The following is a 25,076-nucleotide window of genomic DNA, read 5'->3' on the forward strand; positions in this document are numbered from 1 at the left end:
GAATACATACTATGCATGCCCTCTTGGGACTGGGTTGCCTCACTCAGGATGATATTCACAAGTTCCATCAATTTGACATCAAAATTCATGTTATCTTGGTTTTTAATGCTAAGTAGTAGTCCATTGTGTGGAAGTCACACTGCTCCCTTATCCATTCTTCAGTTGAGGGACATCTAGGTTTTTCTAGTTTCTGGCTATTACAAATAAAGCCGCTGCGAATATAGTTGAGCAAGAGTCTTTTTGAAAAGTTGGGGAATCTTTTGAGTATATGTACAGGAGTGATATAACTGGGACCTGAGGTAGAACTATCCAGTTTTCTGAGAAAATGATTAATTGATTTACAAAGTAGTTGTACAAGTTGCACACCTACCAGCAATGAAATTTTCCCTTGCCTCAAATCCTCCCCAGCATGTGTTATCTCTTGAGCTTTTGATCTATTTTGGCCAATAGACTCCATTTAGATTTATTTCATATACATAATTATTTTAGAATGTTTCTACAGTAATGAATTTCCATATTTTTTAAATGACTTGTCTTTCCCATTTTAACATCCTAACTCTTCTTCTCCATTGCTTTCCCATTTAAATCTCCCACATCCTCCCACTATATATACTCTATTTCTTCTTACTTCAATGATCCTTCTCTGACATCTTTTACTTCAAGAATCTTTGTGGTTAAATGGATTCTAGTATTCATATAAGATAAAACCTATGATATTTGTATTTTGGATCTGTGTTACCTTACTTTTTTTCAAGGTTCATTAATTTTCCTGAATATTTCATAATTTCCACTTTTTTCTATTTTTTTTCTTTTTAAAATGTATTCTTTAATCTTTTTTACAGTCCAGAATTTATCTGCCTCCTGTCCCACCCTTCAACTATTTTACACTCCACATTTCCTCCCAACCCTGTCTCTAAGAGGATGTTGCAAACCCCCTGGCCCCGCCAGATCTCCCCACTCCCTGGGGCCCCAGTTCTCTAGATGGTTAGGTACATCTTTTCTGATTGTGTCCAGACACAGCAGTCCTCCTCTGTATATGTGTGGAGAGCCTCATATCAGCTGGTGTGTGTTGCCTGGTTGGTGTTCCAGTATCTGAGAGATCTCTGGGGTCCAGGCTAGTTGAAACTCCTGGTATTCCTACAGTGTCACCCTCCTCAGCTTTTAAATAATTCAACCACTGGAGTGGTAACCATCTTCTGTCCATAACTTCAACTTTTAAAATATATATATGATATTTTCTCTATTTATATTACAAATGTTATCCCCTTTCCTGGCTTCCCCTACACAAACCCCCATCCCAACCACCCTTCCCCTGCTCAGCAAACCACCCACCCATTCCTGCTTCCCTGTCCTGGCATACCCCTACACTGGGACATCGAGCCTTCACAGGACAAAGGGCCTTTCCTCTCACTGATAACCAACAAAGCCCTCCTGTGCTACATATGCAGCTGTAATCATTGGTCCTTCCATTCATACTCTTTGGTTGGTGGTTTAGTCCCTGGGAGCTCTAGGAGTACTGGTTGGTTCATATTTTAGTCTCTCCTGTGGGGCTGCAAACCCCTTCAACTCATTCAGTTCTTTCTCTAACTCCGCCATGGAGGACCCCATGATAAGTCCAATGGTTAGCTGAGAGCATCTGCCTCTGTATTTGTCAGGCTCTGGCAGAGACTCTCAGGAGGCAGCTATATCACGTGTACATCTTGGCATCCACAATAGTGTCTGGGTTTGGTAACTGTATATGGAATGGATCCCAAGGTGGGACAGGCTCTTCTCCACACATTGTATCTCTTCTCATGGATATTTTGCTCCGTCTTCTAAAGAGGACCAAAGTATCCACACTTTGGTCTTCCTTCTTCTTGAGCTTTATATGGTCTATGGATTGTATATTGGGTATTCTGAGCTTTTGGGCTAATAACTACTTATCAGTGAGTGCATACCATGTGTGTAATTGATGATTTGGGTTACCTCACTCAGGATGATATCCTCCACTTCCATCCATTTGCCTAAGAATTTCATAAATTCATTGATTTTAATAGCTGAGTAGTACTCCATTGTGTAAATGTACCACATCTTCTGTATCCATTCCTCTGTTGAGGGACATCTGGGTTCTTTCCAGATTCTGGCTATTATAAATAAGGCTGCTATGGACATAGTTGAGCATGCTTCCTTATTACCTGTTGGAGCATTTTCCCAGGAATGGTATAGCTGGGTGCTCATGTAGTACTATGTCATTTTCCGAGAAACTGTCCGAAAGATTTCCAGAGTGGTTGCACCAGCTTACAATCCCACAAACAATGGAGGAGTGTTTCTCATTCTTGACATACTCACCAGCACTTTCTGTCACATGAGCTTTTGATCTCAGCCATTCTGACTGGTGTGAGGTGAAATCCCAGGGCTGCTTTGATTTACACTTCCCTGATGACTGAGGATGTTGAACTTTCTTTAGGTGCTTCTCAGCCATTTGGCATTTCTCAGTTGAGAAGTCTTTGTTTAGCTCTGTACTCCATTTTTAATAGGGTTATTTGGTTCTCTGGAGTCTAAAGTTTTGAGTTCTTTGTATATATTGGACATTAGCCTTCTATGAGATGTAGGATTGGTAAAGATCTTTTCCAAATATGTTGGTTGCCATTTTATTCTACTGACCGTGTCCTTTGCCTCACTGAAGCTTTGCAATTTTATGATGTCTCATTTGTCGTTTCTTGATCTTAGAGCATAAGCCATTGTTCTGTGCAGGAAAATTTCTCCTTTGCCCATGTGCTCTAGGATTTTCCCCAATTTCTTTTCTATGAGTTTCAGTGTATCTGGTTTTATGTGGAGGTCTTTGATACACTTTGATTTGAGCTTTCTACAAGAAGATAAGGATGGATTGATTTTCATTCTTCTATATGCTGATTGCCAGTTGAGCCAGCAACCTTTGTTGAAAATGGTGCTGTTTTCTCAGTAGATGGTTCTAGCTCCTTTGTCAAACATCAAGTGACCATAAGAGTGTGGTTTCATTTCTGGGTCTTCAATTCTGTTCTATTGATCTACCTGCCTGTCTCTGTACCAATACCATGGAGTTTTTAACACTATTGCTCTGTAATAAAGCTTAAGGTCAATGATAATGATCCCCCCAAAAGTTCTTTTATGTTGAGTATAGCTTTCATTATCCTGGGATTTTTGTTATTCCAGATGAATTTGCTATTGCTCTTTCTAACTCAATGAAGAATTAAGTTGGAATTTTGTTGGGGATTGCATTGAATTTGTAAATTTCTTTTGTCAAGATGGCCATTTTTTTATTATATTGATCATGCCAATCCAGGAGCATGGAAGATCTTTCTATCCTCTGAGATCTTGATTTTTTTTCCTCAGAAACTTATTAAGAGATATTAAGGAAAAGTGATTGTTTCCTCCTGTAATTTTTGTTGTTAGAGGTAGAATTATGTGTATGTGGCCATCTTCTTTTTTATTTATTTTTATCCTTAGGTTTTGTATTATCATTGCGCTCTGGATTTCCTGGATGTTTTGGGTTAGGATCATTTTGCATTTTTCATTTTCTTTGACAGTTGTCTCAATGATTTCTATAGTATCTTTTAAACCTGAGATTCTCTGTTATATCTCTTGTATTTTGTTGGTGATGCTTGCATCTATGGCTGCTGATCACTCTCCTAGGTTTTCTATCTCTAGAGTTGTTTCCCTTTGCTTTTTTTTTATATTGTTTCTACTTCCATTTTTAGATACTGGATGGTTTTCTTTACTTCCTTCACTTTTTTGGTTGTGTTTTCCTCTAGTTCTTTAAGGGAGTTTTGTGTTTTTTTCTTTAAGGACTTCTACCTGTTTACCTGTATTCTCCTCTATTTCTTTCAGTTATTTTTTATGTCCTTCTTATAGTCCTCTATCAGCATCTTGAGATTTGATTTTAAATATAAATATTGCTTGTCTATTGTGTTAGGTTATCCAGGACTTGCTGTGGTTGGAGAACTGGGTTCTGATGATGCCGAGTAGCCTTGGTTTCTGTTGGTAAGGTCCTTGCAATTGCCTCTCACTGTCTGGTTATCTCTGGTGTTAGTTGGTCTTGTTATCTCTGGCTGGAGCTTGTCCCTCTTGTGGACCTGTAAGCCCATTTCTCCTGGCAAGACCAGCTCTCTCCTGGACAGGGTTTGGGTGTGGAAGGCTGTGGAACAGCCTCAACTCCCAGGTGCAAATGCAGATCAGAAAGATCCTGTCTCAGCTGTTCCACTGTTCCCGTGCTCTGTGCACTCCTGACTGGTCTCACTTTGGACATTTATTGTAGAGAAAGCAGCAATCTCACCTCTGAACTTGGAAGTGAGAGCATTCCTGGAAGACCAGCTATCTCCTGGTGGGACCTGTATACAGAGGGCTGTGGAAAAGCCTCAGCTTCTGGGTGCAGATGGATAGCAGCCATAATTTCTACTTCTAGCAGGGGCAAAATTCTTCATTATATATTGATAAGCAAAAGACATCTAAGCTCTTTCCAATTCGGTTTGTGTTTGATCTTTGGGCCCTCATTGGAGGAGCTAGAGAAAGTACCCAAGGAGCTGAAGGGGTCTGCAACCCTTCGCTGGGATGAGAGACCTCTTGGTCTTGCAAACTTTATATGCCCCAGTACAGGGGAACACCAGGGCCAAGAAGTGGGAGTGGGTGGGTAGGGGAGCAGGGTGGGGGAAGGTATAGGGGACTTCTGGGATAGGATTTGAAATGTAAATGAAGAAAATACTTAATAAAAAATTCAGAAAAAAAAAGAAAAGAAAGTTACACATCCAAGAGAACTTAGGTCATAAAAAGGAAAATTACCTGTTTATTTTTAAATATATTATTAGAGGTTATTTGTTTTCTAGAAGTTCAGGTTTATTTTAGTTCTTTATAAATTTTAGATTCTAACAGCATATCAGATGTGGAAATGCTAACTGATTTTCTTATTCTATAGCATGACATTTACTTAATTGCCGGTGTCTTTTGCCATAGGGATCTATCTGTCTGTCTGTCTGTCAGTCTGCCTGCCTGTCTATCTATCTATAATCTATCAATATCATCCATCTAGGGGCTGGTGAGATGGCTCAGTGGGTAAGGGCACCCGACTCCTCTTCCGAACGTCCGGAGCTCAAATCCCAGCAACCACATGGTGGCTCACAACCATCCCTAACGAAATCTGACTCCCTTTTCTGGAGTGTCTGAAGACAGCAACAGTGTACTTACATTAAATAAATAAATAATTAATTAAAAAATATATCATCCATCTATCATCTGTCTATCATTTAGCTAGCTATCATCTGTTTTTAGCTTTTTAAGTTATTCTTTGTTTCACATTATGCACCCTTGTCTATCTCATCTCCCTGTCCCCTTGTATCTGCCCTCCACCCTTGCAACCTCTTCCTCCCCCAAAATTAAACACACAAAAACCAACAACAACAACAACAAAATCAAAAAACAGAACATAAAAATATTTTGGGTGGAAAAAGTAGTGTGTCACAGTGTGCCCTACAGTAACATCTCTCTTTTGATACATCTTCACTTGCAAATATTCATTGAGACTAGTCATTAGTCTGACTGAGCTCTCTCTTCTGCCACATCATAAATATTGTATCCTCACAAGAACTCTCTCCTCTTGATTATCCTGTTCTTGTCCCATGTCATGCGTTAACCAATTTGGATAAACAGGACAAGTGCTTTCACACACACCAACAAGTCACAGATTATGTAGATTTTGGAGCAAGCCAACTCAAAACCCTGGACCTGACCTGTACCTAAATGGTAGCTGAGTTGCTAAGCCTGCTGATCTCCTTCATCTGTACCATGAGAGATAGCTCTCCAATAATCTTCAAAATAGACCTCTCAATACTTTCATCTACAGAAGATCAAACCAGCTCTCCATAACTCATACTCTTTAGGCTGGCTCACCTATATTGTTGCACTCAGGACCAGTTCCAGTGTGCTGCCCTGGCCTTGTAAAGGGTTCACTCTCTTGAGTGCTACAGCTAATGAGGAACAGGAATATCTCTACAGGTGTCATCACCTCTGGGCCAAGTCTACTTCTGCAGGTGGGAAGCAAGAGTTAGGGAAAGCATCAGTCAGGTGCTCATGCCGTTTTACTTTGGAGGAGTGGTGGGGCCAACTCTCCCTTGGTCTTGATCCCAGGGCCCCTTTACTCATACCCCTCCCACCAGGATCAGCTCTAATATGCTGCTCAGGTTAGGGGCAGGGCTCACTCTTCTGAGTGGTGCAGTTTGTGAGGTCAGAGACATTTCTCTGAACTGCCTCAGGTGGTGAAGGGCTAGGGGGTAGAGGACATCATTCCTGGGCACAAGCCACCTTATAGTTGATGTGTTGTGAGGCCAGCTCTCTTATACTCATACCTTTGGGGCTGGTTCATCCAAGTCTCCTCCACCAGTGCCAACACTACTATGTTGGCCAAACAAGGTACAGGGACTTACCTCCCAAGTGCTGCAGCTGGCAAGGTGTAAGGGGGAGGAGGACATTGAGTCAGCATCAGTGCCATCTCTTGGCAGAGGAGTGGCAAGGTCAGAACTCTCATGCTCACACTGTTGTGAAAGTTCACCCCTGCCCCCATAACCAGGGTCATCTTTACTGTGCTGACTTCTGTTCGCAAGCTCTTCTTGGCAATGGCATCTGCAATAGTGTCTGGGTTTGGTGGTTGTTTATGGGATGGATGCGAGGGGAGCAGTTTCTGGATGGTCATGCCTTCAGTCTCTGCTCAGAACTTTGTCTCTGTAACTCCTTCCATGGGTATTTTCTTCCCCCTTCTAAAATGGATCGAAGTGTCTATACTTTGGTCTTCCTTCTTCTTGAGTTTCATATGTTTTGGAAATTATATCTTGGGTATTCTGAGCTTCTGGGCTAAGATCCCCTTATCAGTGTGTACATATCATGTGTGTTCTTTTGTGATTGGGTTACCTCACTTAGGATGATATCCTCCAGATCCAATCAATTTTTCTCAGAATTTCATAAATTCATTATTTTTAATAGCTGCTTAGTACTCTATTGTGTAAATGTATCATATTTTCTGTATCCATTCCTCTGTTGAGGGACATCTGGGTTCTTGCCAGCTTCTGGCTATTATAAATAAGGTTGCTATAATCATAGTGGAGCATGTGCTCTTATTACATGTTGGAGCATCTTCTGGTTATATGCCCAGGAGTGTTATTGCTGGATCTTCTGGTACAACTATGTCCAATTTTCTAAGGAATAGCCAAACTGATTTTCAGAGTGTTTGTTCCAACTTGCAGTCCCACCAGCAAGACTCCAGCCTCTTTTAATATTCAGGATTGTTTTAGCTATCTTTTTGTTTTGTTTTGTTTCTTTGTTATGTTTCCAAACTAAGCTGAAAGGATACTTTTTAGGTTTTGCTTGGCTTTGTTTTTCAAATTCTCTGAAATATTATGTAGGAATTTTGATGGGGATTCTATTTAGTTTATAAATTTCTGTTGTTGTGTTTTAGTATATTTCTGTCAGCTGCTATCTTACCTAGTAAAATAATCAGAATTTTTTCTTTTGAAATAAGGGAATGAAAACTCATTGCCATCCAAACCTTTCACAAAGATAGTTTTGGATTTGTCATTGTGTATATGATTGATTGTGTACCCTTTCCCTTTTAGTGTGGGCTGACAAATGTCCACACCCAGAGGTAATTGCTTTTTAATATTTATATTTAAAAATTGTATATTGGTCAAAGTCCAAGACATTGATTAATTATCTCATTTCAAAATCTATTCAGGTTAGGCATTATTTTCATCCAACCTACAAACCTAATTCTGAACCACAACTTCAATCAGGTAAATTTTGTGAGTCAAATTTTATGATAAATATGTATTTAATACATTTAAATGCTCAAAGACTTCTTGATATCAATTATTTTTTGATGATAATAATGCCATTCACTAATAACATACATACTTCAGAAACATTCACAAGCACAAAATAAAGTATTTGTAAATGTAAGGTACACTATGATACTTATTATTTAGTTTCTATAGCCTTAACATTTCCAGTTTGTGCTCTCTCTGTTAGAAATTTATAGAAGGCAATCTTGAGACTAATGAGACTTGCTTAAAGTTTGAATATGATTTAGGTAGACCTCAGTCTCGGAATGCACACCTCTAGTTAAAGCCACATAAAAGGCCAATACAGAGAGATATTTGAGCATAGATATTCTGCTCTGTTCTGGACAAACAGCAATATGCCACATCTCCAAAAAAGAAAATCAGTTGTTGTATTGTTGTAGATCTCTTAGTGCCTTGTAATTTATTTAAAAGAAAAATAAAAAGCTTTAACAAAGCATGTATATAATATGTTTTAATAAAATAAAATGCACTGTTGTATGATGGAGCTGCCATTGAAAATTCATTTACTTTCTTATATACCTATATTTTGCTTTCATATATATTTATTTCTCTGTACTTATTTTGTGAAACTCTATGTCAAAACAGGAAGTATAGTGCAGAATCCATGTCTGGAATAGCTTATTTATTTTCAAAGCACAGTATCAGGACCTATGAGGGATACACAAAGTAATTAAAGAAAACAAAACAAAAACAAATGAGGACTCATTTGTGTAAGATTCAAAATATAGTCCCAACTTACCAAGGAGAAAAATTGATATACCTGTAACAAAGTTGGTTCTAGTAGAAGGGGCACAGAAGAATTTAAACGTCAGTAATGAACTCTGGAAGCCACAATAAAAACAACAATAATTTTTTTTTCTATGAAAAGATAAATACATTTTATCTTTAAAGAATGACTCCATGTACTAGAATATGTCATAAAGAGGCAGCTCATCAGTGCAAAGCATAAGTGTGCTATGCTTTTCTCAGATAAATTTATATTAAACTAAGAATATTTTTGATGATGATTTCATTATTGAGATATTTAAATAAATTCTATTACAAGGTAGAGAATTGTTCATAGGTGAATGCATTTTTTCCTACAGTATGTTTGAATGCGGATTTTTGGAGCAAATAAGTGAATTTCCAGGCAAAACATATAAAAGCACATTTCAAAATGAGCCAGTATCTAGTATCTATACAAGTAGGATGTTGATTTTTTTTTTACAATTATAAGTTCTTCCAAAGATATAAATATATAAATATACAATATGGTTAATTGAAATAATATTTTAAAAAACCTAACTATAAATTATTTCTCTTTGTAGACTATTATTTTACATAATTGTTATTCATATTTTTACACAAAAGATACAGATTTGTCAAAAGAACTAGAAGAAGATGAAATATCAAAATGTAAACTGGAAAATGAGAGTTTTGATAAAGATGCAGAAAATCAAGGTTTTGTAAGTAAAAAATTAAATTTAAATTTATCATTTATTATTGTTTGCTTCAATGATACTGCCTTTGGCCAACATGCTACATTTTAAACTACCTTATACATTCAACAGATTAATAACTTAATATTAAAATTAAAACATTTAACCTGTTCACAATGACAGAAAATTCTTAAAAACACATTACAGGGCTAAATATTTTATCTTGCTGTGTAGAAAGTAAATATGTGATTATTGTACTTGCTTCATTTGCTACACACATTGGCAAAGATAAGGTCAAATGTGAGTATCATGATTATCATGACTCATCATTTGAATTAATGAATGAGTTTTTTATATACTCTAGATACTTTTTCCTCACATGTCTAACAGGTCAAGATATGTTACCAGTCTGTAAAACTGCCTCTTCAAGTTAATGATCGTGTCTTTTGCTGCAGAGAATAATTTTAGTTTCATGTTGTTCCATTTGTGTTGATTGTACTCCCAGTCTCATATTCATATAGTCATTCACTTTGCCAGTGAATTAAAGATTATTCTGTAACTTCTCTATTGTACTCAAGAAATCAGTGCTTATGTTGAGATACCTAGTTCATTTGACTTTGAGTTTTGTGCAGGAAGAGAGGTAAAGAACTAGCTGATTCTTCTATTTATATATACCCAGGTTGACCAGCACCATTTGTTTCTGCAATGCATATTGATGACTTAGGACTATGGGCTTATAGGTGGATCCTCAATTACCTTCCAGTAATTAAAGTGTTTGTTTGGAGACCACTACCAGGCTGTTTTATTACTATAACTGTAGTTTAACTTGAAATCTATAATAGTGACACTTCCAGCAATTTTGTTTTTTGTTCTTTTTGGTTTTGTTTGCTTTGTGTTTTTGTTTCTGTTTTATGGCTGAGGATTGTTTCAGCTATTCTTGGGTTTTCTTGTATTTCCATGAGAAATTTTAATTTTCCTTTTCATTTTCTGTGAACATTGCACAGGAAGTTTTTTATAAGGATTGTGTTGCATACACAGATTGCATTTATTTATTTATTTATTTATTTATTTATTTATTTATTTATTTATTGGTTTTTAGAGACAGGGTTTCTCTATATAGCCCTGGCTGTCCTGGAACTCACTTTGTAGACCAGTCTGGCCTCGAACTCAGAAATCTGCCTGCCTCTGCCTCCCAAGTGCTTTCATTAGGATGTCCATTTTCACAATATTAACCCTCCCATTCCATTATCTTAGGAGATCATTTCATGTTCTGGTAACTTCAATTTCTTATTTTTACTATCTTCTAGCCTTCATTGTACAAATCTTTCACTTCTTTTGGTGAGACATTCTAATTTATTATACTTTGAGGCTATTTTGAATGGCATTGTTTTATTTCTTTCTCAGTGTGTCTGTTATTTCTATATAGGTAGGCTACTGATTTTTGGGCTTCAAATTTATACCTGTTTCTTTGCTAACTGTGTCTATCAGTGTGTTCTTATAATTTTCTTTTGGAGTGTATAGGATCTTTTTTTAGAATTGTATCACCTATAAAAATAATTTCACATCTTTCCTCCCTTTTCACATTTCATTTATCTTCTCTTGTGTTACTCCTCTAGGTAAGATTTCAAGTATTATAATAAGCAGGAGGTAAAAGAATAGTCATTTTGATCTTGTTTGTGATTTTAGTGGAAATGTTTTGAATCAGCAACAATAGGGTTCATATTCTTTTCCTCGGGATCACAGGATAATTTCAAGGTTTTCATTTGAGGAATTAATTTGATTTTGCAATCCAATTTACAGACTAATAAGAGAATGCTAACTTCTAGAATGGGAGCTTTGTCATTAATGTACTATCCAAATATTCTTTTGTTTGTATCAGTGAAGAAAATCAATTATTTCCTTGTAATTATCCACTCTACTTAGTGGATAAATGTTCAGGAATTCAGTAATGAAGAGTTCATATAGATGAAAAACTATACATTTACATTTTACAAATCTGTTCAGAGACACAAAATACAGTAATATGCTCTCAGCAGTCTCAGAACATTGTGAAGACATTTTAAGTTTTGAACATATAATAACTTCCTCGAGATCTGAGCTGGACTTGATAGGGGAGGTTTCCTCGCCTGGACAACCTGAGGACTTTTCAACTGCTTCTGAGACTGTGTCTAGCAATCAGACAGGTGCACCTGCTGAAGCTCAAGCTTCTGTGGGAGAACCTGTCATGTAGCCCAGTGTGGTGTACCGTGTTGCCAACTTGCTTCTCATCAGTTCTATGTGTGGGATGGTGAGCCTCACCTCCACCTCCACCAAGACGATTTACCCCATGTCAGGACTGTGTGTGATGTGGCTGAGAAAGACATCAAGAACCTCACCATGGCTGCAGTTAGCAGGGCATGGCACATCTTTTCCAAGCTGGAGTCCCAGATTGTGATGGCCAGTGAGTATGCACACCAATGGCTGGACAGATTGTAGGAAAGACTGCCCATTCTCCAGCAGCCGACTGAGAAGGTTTTTGTGGATACTAAGGAACTTGTGGCATCTACAGTGTCTGGGACTCGAGAAATGGTATCAAGCTCAGTGTCTAGTGCGAAGGACATGGTGGTCACCCAGGTCACAGGAGCAGTAGATGTGACCCATGGGGCTGTTCAGAGCAGCGTGGACATGGCCAAGTTAGCAGTGATAAGTGGTGTCCAGTCATGGGTTCCTGTGTGGGACAGATGGTGGTTAGCAGAATGGGCAGGGTGCTGATGAAATCAGAGGTCTGAGAAAACAATCGCCTTCCCCTGACAGATGCAGAGGTAGCCCTGATTGCCACATCCCTGGAGGACTCAGACATGGCCTCACTGCAGGAGCAGTGAGAATAGCAGAACTACTTTGTATAGTTGGGTTCGCTATCAGAGAGGCTTCGCAATCATGCCTATGAGCACTCACTCTACAATATGTGCAATGCCAGGCAGAAGGCGCAGGAGAGACTGCAGCAGCTCACACATGTGCTCAGCCTGAGAGAATCCATGAAACATTATACGGGCCAGAGCATGAGGAAGGGGTAGGAGAAGCTGCACCAGATGTGCCTCACCGGAACCAGAAGACCCCACAGTTTGCTGGAAAGAACCCAGCTAAGCCAGAGCAGGTAGAGGCCCTGACACTCAGCATATTCACAGACATTGCCCAGCAGCTGCAGAACATGTGTGTGGTCCTGAGGGCCAGCACCGAGAATCTGCCCAGCCATGTCAGGGCACAGGAACAGCAGGCCTGCAGCCACGTGGATGAACTTTAGGCTACCTTCTCCAGCATCCACTCCTTTTAGGACCTCACAGTTAGCATTCTTGCCCAAACTTAGCAGCACATAGCCAGATCCCCGGAGACCCTCTACCACACTGTGGAGTACATGGCCTAAAACACTCCAGTCATGTGGCTCCTGGAATCATTGAGAAAGCCCCTAAAGAGAAGTGGGGAGAAGGATCAGGGCCAACATCTATCTGGCTTGACTGCTTTTCCTATTGTACAACTGGTCTTCTCCGACTCTGAGTCTGAATGAGACATGTATTTAACCTATTCCCATCAGTCTTTTAAAGCAAAAAAAAAAAAAAATCTGGAATATTCCAGGGGGGAAAGATACAGAACATTCTAGATTTTTTTCCCCCTAAAAACATAGAGGGTATTGAGTAGTGATAGCTCAAGCCTATCATCCTTTGCCAGCACTGTTGTGTAGAGATAGGAGGTTCACAAGATCAAAGCCCAACTGCCACATATCAAATTCAATGATAGTTTAAGTTACATAAGACCTTGTCTTGAAGTAAATCAAGCATAGTGATATTCCACTCAGGTTCCTTTCCTACATCATAGGCCATGATAGCAAGAACTTTTCTAACAGACCCTGATACCTGGTCCAAGAATACAGCAACTGTGAAAGGATGGACAGCTGGGATATTGCAATCATTTCAGATGAGAAAGTGACTAAGGGCTGAGTGTCTAATGTTCCTCAAATCCTGGGGTTCAATATTGCCTTAATGAATTTTACATACATCAGGGGAAAAGAAGTTCCTCTAGCAAGTATCTATTCTATGCTGATTTATCAAGAGATGAGTGTTGCTGATGAGGGCATGTGCTATAGTGATAGGACATAAAGAAAATAAAAAAGCAAAGGTTTCAATTAAGATAATGCACTTCCATGTAAAGAAGATATATGTTAATGTGGAGACATTTGGGAAAAGTTTAATTTTCAGCAATTGTATTTTGTGGCCAGAGATCTTTATGAATGTGAATATTAAGATACTGAAATGAGAATGAGATATTCACTCAGTAAATGTCAAATACAGTGCAATTACTGGACAGAAGAAATACTGGAAAATAACTTTCACACTGAGTTTATTTTACAATTTTATTAGTTTTAATTAAATTTTAATTTTTTGAGAACTTCACACATGAACATTCTATCTCTGTCTCTCTCTCTATCTCTCTCTCTCTCTCTCTCTCTCTCTCTCTCTATCTCTATCTCTATCATCTATCTATATCACTTTCCATAACTTGAATTTAAAATTTGAGATTATAATTATAACATTTCTTTCTTCTCATTTCTTCTTCTATACCTTTTATTTTCTCTTGCCCACTATCATTAAATTTCTCAATCCTTTTGAGATGTTTTGTCATTAATTTTTATTGTACAAGAGGGAACATTAAGTATTCATCTTTCTGAGTCTGGATTATCTCATGCAATACAAACGTTTTTAGTTCCACCCATTTATATGAACTGTGTAGCATGCTGTGGGAAGCTTCTATTTAACTAACCAGCCTAAAAATCCGTGTTAGAAAACATAAGTGTTGTTTTCATCAATGATGAGTTGACATAAGGCTGTGAAAACCAACCCATAAGATTGTGATGAGAAACTAGAAGCCTTCACAATGGCATCTGAACAGAGAATTTAAAATATTCCATATAAATGTTTTACCTTGAAAACAGATACACATAAAGATATGGTCCACCATAACCAAGTTGTTTTTATCTTAGAGATGTATGGATGGCTTAAAAGAGACAAGCCAATAAATTGAATAAAGCACATAAGTGGACCCTGTGATAAAAATCACATGATATTCTCCATAGATGCAGATAAGGTTTTTCACAAAATCCAATATACCTCCATGATAACAGTCCAAGACAGGTAGTAGCACAAGGAGGAACATATCTCAATATAATAAAATATGCATATGTGAAAATTCCTGCCAATGTCATCCTAAATGGAGAAAAATGAGAGCAATATCATTGAACTTGTGAGTTGGGGGTGTGCTCACAATCCTCACTCCTTTTCAATATTGTGCTCAAAGTACTACCTAGAGCAATAAGTCAAAATAAGCAAATTAAAGTGAGACAAATAGAAGAAAGAAAATTAATATTGTTTAAAGAAATCTTCCTGATAATAATGTAGGCATTTCTGTCTTTCAAATACCCTCTGAATGTATTTGGGCATACCAATTATAATTAGGAATTTTTAATCTAAAGATGATTACCTTTGTTAATATTGTACATCAGATCCTACTCTATGAATGCATTCTCTGTGTTCTGTATTTCTCTTACATAATGAGTTGCCATGAGAAATGAAAGATTTAATCTGAAGTGTGCATATTAGTTTTGCAATTAAAACATCATTGCTTTCAACATATACTTCATATGCTTTAAAGTACAATTTTCATAAAACTTAGAAATTATGTTCTTAGAAATCAAAGAACACCTCTTTAAAATGTGTCACCAATACTCATTTGACAGAGTGTGCCTAACGGACTGCATGAAACTTCCGCAGATGCTCTCCATTCATTCAACATGGACGATGATGCACAAAGAAATGTAATAGAGCACCTAGAGAAAAGTAAGTAGTGCATTGTAAAATATAACTGTTGTAGAAACTGTAATGCAGAACCCTATCTCTTATAAGTAGACAAAGATTACTAATCAAATATGTAGTAAGCAAAAGGATAAGTCAACTGGAAATAATATATACATGGGAAAATCTGAACAGCAGGTAAGATGTAAATAGTCAATGAACAAGTCCTCCCTCCTTCAACTCTTAGATGTCCCTATGCAATCTGCATTATCTTTAGCAATATCTTAGATAAGTACAAATATAAAGATAGGATTGTTTTAAATAAACTTATTTTATTGTTACAAAAGTGAGTGTCAGGATAAATTAAGGAGTAATGTGTGCTAGAACCTTCAGTCTGTTTTCTGCATCTGTGTGTGTTCTGATAAGTGAGTTCAGTGCCCTTTATCTGTTATGGATTCAGTTCTATAACTAAAAGTTCTACAGTATAATATTAATACATGGTTTTTGTTCTTATCTTGCACAATCCAAATACTTTAAAGATCATTACCTAAATTCCTCTAGAACAGATCTTGCAAGCTCTAAATGTAGTCACAGATCCATACAATTTATATGCTCACATTATTTTTTGTAAATGCTTACCCTTTTGTTTTAATTCTGTTACTTTTTCTTATTATTGATAATGGTTTTGTTTAGGGATTTTCCCAGGCTCTCAGAATGTTAAAACACATGGTATACCAGTGACCTAATCATCCCAGTATATGGTACTGTCTTGTGATGTGCCTTGGAGTTACAAGAAATATTGTTCGTTTTTTTAAATTTTATTTAATAGATATTTTCTTTATTTACATTTCAAATGCTATCCCGGAAGTTCCCTATACACTCCACCCACCCTGCTCCCCTACGCACCCACACCCACTTCTTGGCCCTGGCATTTCCCTGTACTGGGGCATATCAAGTTTACAAGACCTAGGGGCCTCTCTTCCCAATGATGGTCTATTAGACCATCTTCTACTATATATGCACTTAAAGACATGAGCTCTGGGGGTACTATTTAGTTCATATTGTTGTTCCACCTATAGGATTGCAGACCCCTTCAGCTCCTTGAGTACTTTCTCTAGCTCCTCCATTGGGGGCCCCGTGTTCCATCAAATAGATGACTGTGAGCATCCACTTCTGTATTTGCTAGGAACTGGCATAGCCTCACACGATACACTATATCAGGGTCCTTTCAGCAAAGTCTTACTGGCATATGCAATAGGGTCTGCCTGATTATGGGATGGATCCCTGCATGGGATAGTCTCTGGATAGTCCATCCTTTCATCTTAGCTCTAAACTTTGTCTCTGTAACTCCTTTCATGGGTATTTTGTTCCCTATTCTAAGGGGGGATGAAGTATCCACACGTTGGTCTTTCTTCTTCTTGATTTTATTGTGTTTTGCAAATTGTATCTTGGGTATTCTAAGTTTCTGGGCTAATATCCACTTATCAGTGAGTACATATCATGTGAGTTCTTTTGTGATTGGGTCACCTCACTAAGGATGATATCCTCCAAATACATCCATTTGCCCAAGAATTCTATAAATTCATTGTTTTTAATAGCTGAGTAGTACTCCATTGTGTAAATGTATCACATTTTCTGTATCCATTCCTCTGTTGAGGGACATCTAGGTTCTTTCCAGCTTCTGGCTATTATAAATAAGGCTGCTATGAACATAGTGGAACCTGTGTCCTTTTTACCAGTTGGAACATCTTCTGGGTATAAGCCCAGGAGAGGTATTGCTGGATCTTCTGGTAGTACTATGTCCAATTTTCTAAAGAACTGCAAGACTGATTTGCAGAGTGGTTGTATAAGCTTGCAATCCCACCACCAATGGAGGAGTGTTCCTCTTTCTCCACATCCTTGTCAGCATCTGCTGTCACCTGAATTTTTTATCTTAGCCATTCTGACTGGTGTGAGGTGGAATCTCAAGGTATTTTTTATTTGCATTTCCCTGACATCTTTTCTTTTTTAATTAGATATTTTCTTTATTTACATTTCAAATGCTATCCCCTTTTCTAGTTTCCCCTCTGAAAATCCCCTATCCCCTCAACCCTCCCCCTGCTCACCAACCCACCCACTCCTGCTTCCTGGCCCAGGCATTTCACTATATTGGGGCATAGAACCTTCACAGGACCAAGGGCCTCGCCTCCCATTGATGACCAACTAAGCCATCCTCAGCTACATATGCAGTTAGAGCCATGTGTCTCTCCCTTTGTTTTCTTTGATTCGTAGTTTAGTCCTAGAGAGCTATGGGAATACTGGTTAGTTCATATTGGTTTTCCTCCTAGGGGGCTGCAAACCCCTTCAGCTCCTTGGGTGCTTTCTCCAGCTCCTTCATTGGGGACCCTGTGCTCCATTTAATGGATGACTGTGAGCATCCACTTCTGTATTGTTCAGGCACTGTCAGAGCCTCTCAGGAGACAGCTATATGAGTCTCCTGGCAGCAAGCACTTGTTGGCATCTGCAATAGTGTCTGAGTTTGGTGGTTGTTTATGGTTGGATCCCCAGGTGGGATAGTTTCTGGATGGTCATTCCTTCAGTCTCTGTTCTGAACTTTGTCTCTGTAACTCATTCCACGGGTATTTTCTTCCCCCTTCTAAGACTTTGGTCTTCCTTCTTGAGTTTCATGTGTTTTGAAAATGTTATCTTGGGTATTCTGAGTTTCTGGGTTAATATCCTCTTATCAGTGAGTGCATATCACATGTGTTCTTTTGTGATTGGGTTACCTCACTTAGTGTGACTAAAAAAAAACTTAAATCACCCAAATGTGCTCTTTCATCATAGGAAATTATGTAACAGAAAACATCAATGTAACACAAACAACCAAAAAGTTTATGTTAGTGATGCACATCTTACATCAAGGGATAATGAGAGCCCAATTCCACACAGGTTAAAAAGTATAAACCTATTGTTATTAATATTTCTGCACTGGACACAAGGCTCTAATAATTTTACATATTCCATATTTCTGAAAACTCCTTAATTCAGGCCCATAAAACTATCGCTCTCTATTCTTACCTTCTATTAAACTGTTTCCCTAGCTTATTCCTGTTTACAATGTTCAGCCTCCAAACACATGTAGAATGGTCTCCTTGTACTGCAGTTGTAAACATGGATGTCTAAGCATATTGAAATTACATAATAGATTTGCATAACCTGAGTCCTACTGAAGACTGCATGATGAGCCCATTTATTACCTTTGCACAGGCAAGGCAACATATGTTTGTCTTCTACATATTGGAATATATAGAACATTCTGTCATGTAGCATGTGACAAAGTGACAGAAAGAAATCCAATTGGAACAACTTTTATAAGAAGAAAATATTTCCACAATATTTTAACTTAATTCAAAGTATTATTTGGGAAAGATGAAATAAATATTTTATCATACCTAATCTGTATTCATTGCAATATGCAGACCTTTATTTTATATAGTCATTGTAGTTAGCTTAGTGAAATGTGTGCACTTGCCAACAGAATCAATCATAGAAGACAAAAATCAGATCTCAGAAGAAGAAAAGGAACAAAAGAGTGTTAGAACAAGCAAGAGGCCATTTGTAAGTAAATATTGAAATTAAAATCACACACTTTATATTGTTTCCACAATATTTTTTTAGACAAAGTACGGTTAAATTTTATATTGTTTAAAATTAATACATCAAATGTAAATGCTTTTAAATAATAATTTTATTAATTATTTGAAATTTTCATATTAACACTGACTCCCTCCAACTCATTCTGGTACTCATTCTTTTGCTGGGCTTAGTGTTCTCTTAAAAGAACTTAATTATTTGTAGCACATTTGATTCCAGTTAGGGTTGACCATGTGTGAATATGTGTCTTCAGCAAGATCTTACCATTTAGTTATGATAACCAAGCAGAATCCATAGCAATAGCCTGTGTTCTTTGGGGTGGCATGGAATCCTTGAATAATAACACATAAGGGGTATTCTGTCCCTGGTTCTTTGTGTTTCATTTAAAAACTGATGACTTCTGAGTGAATGCAACACATTCCAGGTACCTCTGAACAAACTCTTTTCGTGTTTTAAATTTGTTTACAAACTAGGAGTTTCCACGAGGCCTTATACAGTATCAGTTTGTTTTTACATAAACCTTATTCCTTGGTCTCACTATCTCCCCCCGTCTTAGCCATTTAAGTCATCAGTTCAGAGTAGTCTCCTGTTGTTATTTTTTGCCACCTGTGTTCTACTGACCCTCTAATTATATTTTGCTCAATTTCTAATACCATAGGTTCCTTTATAGATTTTCTTCATTAATTAACTTATTTATTAACTTTTTCACTTTACATTTCATTCACAGCCCACTTCCTCCTCTCCTTCCAGTCCCAACCTTCTCTAATTTCCAGCTCCCCTTTTCTGAGAAAGCCTACCCTGTGAGTACTATCCTATCCTGGCACATCAGGGATAAGTGCATTCTTTCTCATTGAGGGCAGACAAGGCAGCCCATCTAGAGCAACAGAGTCCAAGTTGGAGAAAGCTCCCACTCTAGTTGTTGGGGACATGAAGGCAAAGCTGCACAGCTCCTAAATATTTGTTTTGCACTTAAGTCCAGTCCAGGCTTATTCTTTAGTTGGTGGTTCCATCTCTGTGAGCCTTCATGGGCCCAGTTTAGTTGGCTCTGTAAGTGGTCTTCTTGTATCCTTGACTCCTATGGCTTCCTCAATCCTGCCAACTCTTCCACAAGACTCCCTAAATTCCTAATGTTTGGCTGTGGGTCTATGCATCTGTTTCTATCAGCTTTGAGATGAAGACTCTTGGATGATAGTTATTCTAAGCTCCTGTTTGCAAGCATAGCTGAGTATCATTAAAAGTGTTAAAGATTTGCTCTCTTCATTGGGCTGGGTCTCAAATTTGGGCCGGTCATTAGGTGGTCATTTTCTCAATCCCTGCTAAATTTTAATTTCTGCACATCTTGTAGTCAGGGAAAATTTTGGGTTGAAGGTTTGGTGGGTGGGTTAATGTCTTCCTCCCTCCACTAGAAGTTCTACCTGGCTCCACTTCAAGTTCCATTTCCCCTTCTGCTAGGATTCTCAGCTAGAGTCATACCCATTTCCTTCCAGTAACCTTCTCTGTCCTGAGCCACTCCTTTGTCCCAAAGAAGCACCCTCACCAACTGCACTTTACTCTCCTAGCCCTCTCACCCCTGACCCTCTGTTCTCCCCATACCTGATCCCCTGCCCTATTCCCCTTTCCATTTTCTCTATCACTCATTTCCTTCTCTCCACCCATTCAAATGCCTATTTTATTCTCCCTTCTAAAAGAGATTCAAGCATCCTTGTTTGGGCATTGCTTCTTGTTTGATTCTTTGTGTATCTGGATTGGTAGTATGGTTATCCTGTTCTTTGTGACCAATATCCACTTACAAGTGAGTAAAACCCATGCATATCCTTATTGCTCTTGGTTACCTTACTCAGGATGATATTTTCTAGTTCCATCCATTTGCCTACAAATTTTATGATTTTAAAATCATAAATTTTTAATAGCCTCTGCTTTTTAATAGCTGAGTAGTATCCTAATTTCTTTAGGTTTCATTTGAGAGACATCTGGGTTCTTTCTAGTTTCTGACTTTTACAAATAAAGCTTCTTTGAACATAGATAAGCAAGTGCCCTTGTGGTATGGTAGAACACCTCTTGGATATATACTAAAAAGTGCTATATCTGGGTTTTGAGGTAAAACTATTTCCAATTTTCTGAGAAAGTGCCAGATTGACTACCAAAGTGATTGTACAAGTTTGCACTTCCACCTACAATGTAGTTTTCCCCATGCTTGTGTGTTATCACTTGAGATTTGACCTTACCCACTCTACATGCTATAAGATGGACTCTCAGAGTCTTTTTTTGTTTGTTTTAATTTACAGGGTTTCTCTGTGTAGCCCTGGCTGTCCTGGAACTCACTCTGTAGACCAGATTGGCCACAAACTCCAAGATCTGCCTGCCTCTGCCTCTCAAGTGCTGGTACTAAAGGTGTGTGCCACCACGCCCGACTCAGAGTCATTTTAATTTGCATTTCCCTAATGACTTAGGACATTAAAAGCTTCCTTAAATGTTTCTTGGTTATGAGAGATACCATGAACTGGCTCAGTATCCATTTTTAATTGGGTTACTTGGTCTGTTCATGTCTAATTTCACAAGTTCTTTATATATTTTAGGTATCAGTAATCTGTGAGATGTAGGGCTGTTGAAGATACTTCCCCATCCTATAGGCTACCATGTTATCCGATTGATAGTTTCATTTGCCACCAAGAAAATTTTCTGTAGCTGTCCGTCAGCCATGAAGAACTTGGTACACCTGAGAGGAAGGCTGGGAATGAAATAGGATGGGCAGGTGAGACAAGAATGAAGTCAAGACAAAGGTTGTTTGATCAAGACTCAAAGTTTAATTTTCAGCTCTGCATTTATATAGGGGAAACCCAAAGACCCATCCTTTGTTTCAGCTGGATTCTGTTGCAAAACAAGCTCAGCAGCTTAGTGGGTAGTCTCCTTCTGCAGGAAATTGCAGGTGGGCAAGGCAGGACTTCCACCTAGGGTGGAAGACTCCAGAGAGGTAGGTGAAAGAACCACTGTGGGAAAAAGGTCTGATTAGCCTGCTCAGGGCTGAGGGAAGGGCTCAATTTTCAGTTTCATGAGGTGATATTTATTAGATGATTTTAGTGCCTGAGATGATGTTGTTCTATTCAGAAAGTTGTCTCCTATACCAGTTTGTACAAAACTGTTCTATAATTTTTCTTCTGCTAGATTTAGTGTATTCAGTTTTATTGTCAAGGTCGCTGATCCACATGGACTTGAGCTCCAATCAGGATTATAAATATGGATTTATTTTCATTCTACATGTAAACATCCAGATAAAACAGCATCGTTTGTTGATGCTCTCCCTTTTCCATTTTATGACTTTGGTTTATTAGTCAAAAACTCAAATTTGCTTAAACGTGTGGGTTTATTTCTAGGTCTCCTTCCACGGGTATTTTGTTCCCTATTCTAAGGAGGAATGAAGACCACGCATTGGTCTTCCTTCTTCTTGATTTTCTTGAGTTTTGCTATTTGGATCTTGGGTATTCTAAGTTTCTGGGCTAATATCCACTTATCGGTGATTGCATATCAAGAGAGTGTGCGCGCCCAACTTGCCAGCAAGAACGACGCCTCAACAGGATCCTTCTGCACACGTTTATTGGGAGAGCTTGATTACAGAGGCGAAAAGACCTCGAGCCCCAGAAATGATGCTGCTTATATAGGCCTAGGAGTGACATGTCCATACCTGATTGGTTATACTACCATTACCTCATTAATATGCCTCGGGCCTGGCAGTGACTCTGCAAAAAACTCTTATGCACATGCACACATTGGTTGTTTACCCATATTCATGGGTGGTGGCCAGTGGTAGCCAGCTCCACCTTGTAATGGCGTTTGCAGCTTCCCACATCTCCCCCTTTTTATTTTAATAAAATGATGCTGGACTAGGCCTATGCAATTATGTCCATCCACCACAGCTCCTGTTTTAGGTCGTTCCTCTATGTTACAGCCTTACTCATCATAGGGTAACCCTATCGCCACCAGGACCCATGTCTTAGGTTGGTCTGTGCATGAGGAAAGTTGCCCGTCTTTGGATACCGCGATGCTGTGTGACAGTAATTGCTAAATGACCTAGGGCAAACTCTACAAAAGAGGCCAGCCAAGTTTTTTAAGGAATGAATTAGCAGAGAATTCATGATCACCCTATTGTGTGCAATGAGGAAACCTCAGCGATGTGCAAGGACTGATCAATGATCGTTGAGACTCTCTCATCCCAGTACAATGGATCCATAAATTTGTGGGGTGCAAGAGCAGAGGACTCAGATGGCAACTAATTCTTGAGCATAGATAACCAAACTTCAGGGGAGGTGCCATTTTCAACGGCTAAAAGTGCCTGAGATATAATCACCTTGTCACATTTTTGTTGAGTTCTGAATTTGCAAACCAACCAAAGCATGAACACCGGTCCATAGCATATGGCAGCACAAAACAAAATCACTCCCACCCATTCCTTAAAGTAAGAAAATGCAGAGGTAAGCCAAGAGGTGAAGTCTCCAAGGGTCACTGGTTCCACTCCAGTTCCATTAAGGTTCAGGATCTGTATCTGCAGCTTCGTCTGCAACCTTTCCAGCTCCTGCGACCAGTTCCCCTTCAGATAATTCGATAAATCTGTACTTTTAATGAAAGAATTGTTAATATAATTAACGGGAGTAATGCACATATGCGGAGTTGATGCCACACAACTCATTTGTATGACATCCATCATCTGTTCCATGTTATGTTGTAAAATATCTACTCTTTGATTCACTAACATTAGTCCTGAGGCGATATGAGAATCCACCCTTTGCAGGGTAAGCAATGCCTCAGACGTTTTTTTCTGTTATCTGACTTATGGTATCAGCAGTATTGACTTGATAGGCCATAGCAATTCCTGCGGTAACCGCGGATGCTGCGGACACTGCAATGGCAGTAACAATGGTGGCTGTGATTCCAAAATCTCTCTTCCGCCGAACAAGACTCATGATTAGGAAATTCTCTGGATCTGCCTCAACAGGCACAGGGACAAAGGTTGGTAAATGTACCACTAAGGCTACGAAATTAGTTCCATTCCAGCATTGTGTCAAAAAGCAAGTGACATTTGTACAGTCTAACCATTCTGTATTATTTTGAAATTCAGCCAATATAAAGAAAAATAGAGGATTGACACAGACTTCTACTGAAGAAGTAATCATATTTCTGATAACTCTATTAGATGTCACATTATCCAAATGAGTAGAAATATTGGAAAATGTGGCAGAAACATTTAATATCTCATGAAAGGTTCCAGTCAGCAGTGCAAAGGCTGACAAACTGGTACTAGCACCTGCCTCATTACTTAAAATCCATTGGTAATATAGCCAAATATTTTCTTTTCCTGTAGCATCTCCTTTATCATTCATTACAGCAAAATCTAATGGTGGTGACAAAACAAAATCCTTTGCTACTTCTTTCTGAGGAAAAACATTTGATTGAAAAGGTGAAAAAACTATAGGAAATGCGAGGTCCGGATGACACCAAGGCATGCTGCATATAGCAGTAGCATTGCCAACAGGCCATCGTGATCTTTTGGGAATAGTCATATTTCCCTTTATCATGATAGTGGTGATGTTTATAGGTGAAGTTACATATGTCCAACATCATCTGAGCCTGACTGTGTTCCTTGAGCAATTTGCGTTAAAGCATTAAATAACACTCCTGAGCTCACTTTATTTTGGTAAATAGGATCTGCCCAATTAGAGATGATCTTTTTCTTTAAAAATATACAGGGTGTAAAAGGTTTATCCACATTATGCACAAAGCATAGTGTATAATTTAAATGGAACTATTATACACCCGTGGCTCTTGAGGAGTTTGTCGTGCACAAGGCACATCCAAAATACATTCCATTGCAAAAAAAAACAAAGGCAAGGTAGAAGAATTGGAATGTACTGGTAAAGGTACTGGCCATGATCTCACTATGGCTCACAAAGGTATACTTATCCCAGTCTCAATCATCAGGAGTAAGAATAACAGGATCATCTTGGGATTCATCTTGTTCTTTAACAGTCCTTGTCAGTCGCGTCGGAACCCAAAGTGGATTATCTTCACCCTGTGGAAAAACACAAATAGCTCCCCTGGATCTGATTAATATGGGATCCGGGCCATACCATTTATTATCAAGGACATTTTTCCATTTGTCCATTTCATTAGGCGGTTGAGGCCATTGTCCGTGCCTTTCAGCTGGTGATCTCCCAGCGTCATCCAATTTTAAGAAATTAAGAGTAAATATTGCAAGGGATAGAGCCATCTTTGACGTCATAGCCTCTATTCCCCCTCTTTGTTTTTGCAAATATTGTTTCAAAGTACGATGAGCTCTTTCAGTGATGCCTTGGCCC

General features: G+C 38.5%; 1 protein-coding gene and 1 pseudogene across 1 annotated transcript in view; both read left to right on the forward strand.

Annotated features, from left to right (window-relative positions):
* Nucleotides 1-25,076, forward strand: part of LOC147002968 (uncharacterized) — a 157,629-nt gene that overhangs the window by 113,426 nt on the left and 19,127 nt on the right. Inside the window, exons 12-16 of the mRNA XM_085840896.1 lie at nt 7,614-7,642; nt 7,733-7,790; nt 9,210-9,304; nt 15,042-15,141; nt 18,614-18,693. Coding sequence (XP_085697022.1) covers nt 7,614-7,642; nt 7,733-7,790; nt 9,210-9,304; nt 15,042-15,141; nt 18,614-18,693 — 362 coding nt within the window. The remainder of the gene's footprint in view (nt 1-7,613; nt 7,643-7,732; nt 7,791-9,209; nt 9,305-15,041; nt 15,142-18,613; nt 18,694-25,076) is intronic.
* LOC110297955 (perilipin-3 pseudogene) lies at nt 11,301-12,808 on the forward strand (annotated as a pseudogene).

This window comes from Mus caroli, unplaced genomic scaffold (assembly GCF_978045245.1).
Source record: "Mus caroli unplaced genomic scaffold, Mus_caroli_1 scaffold_8, whole genome shotgun sequence".
NCBI lineage: Eukaryota > Metazoa > Chordata > Mammalia > Rodentia > Muridae > Mus > Mus caroli.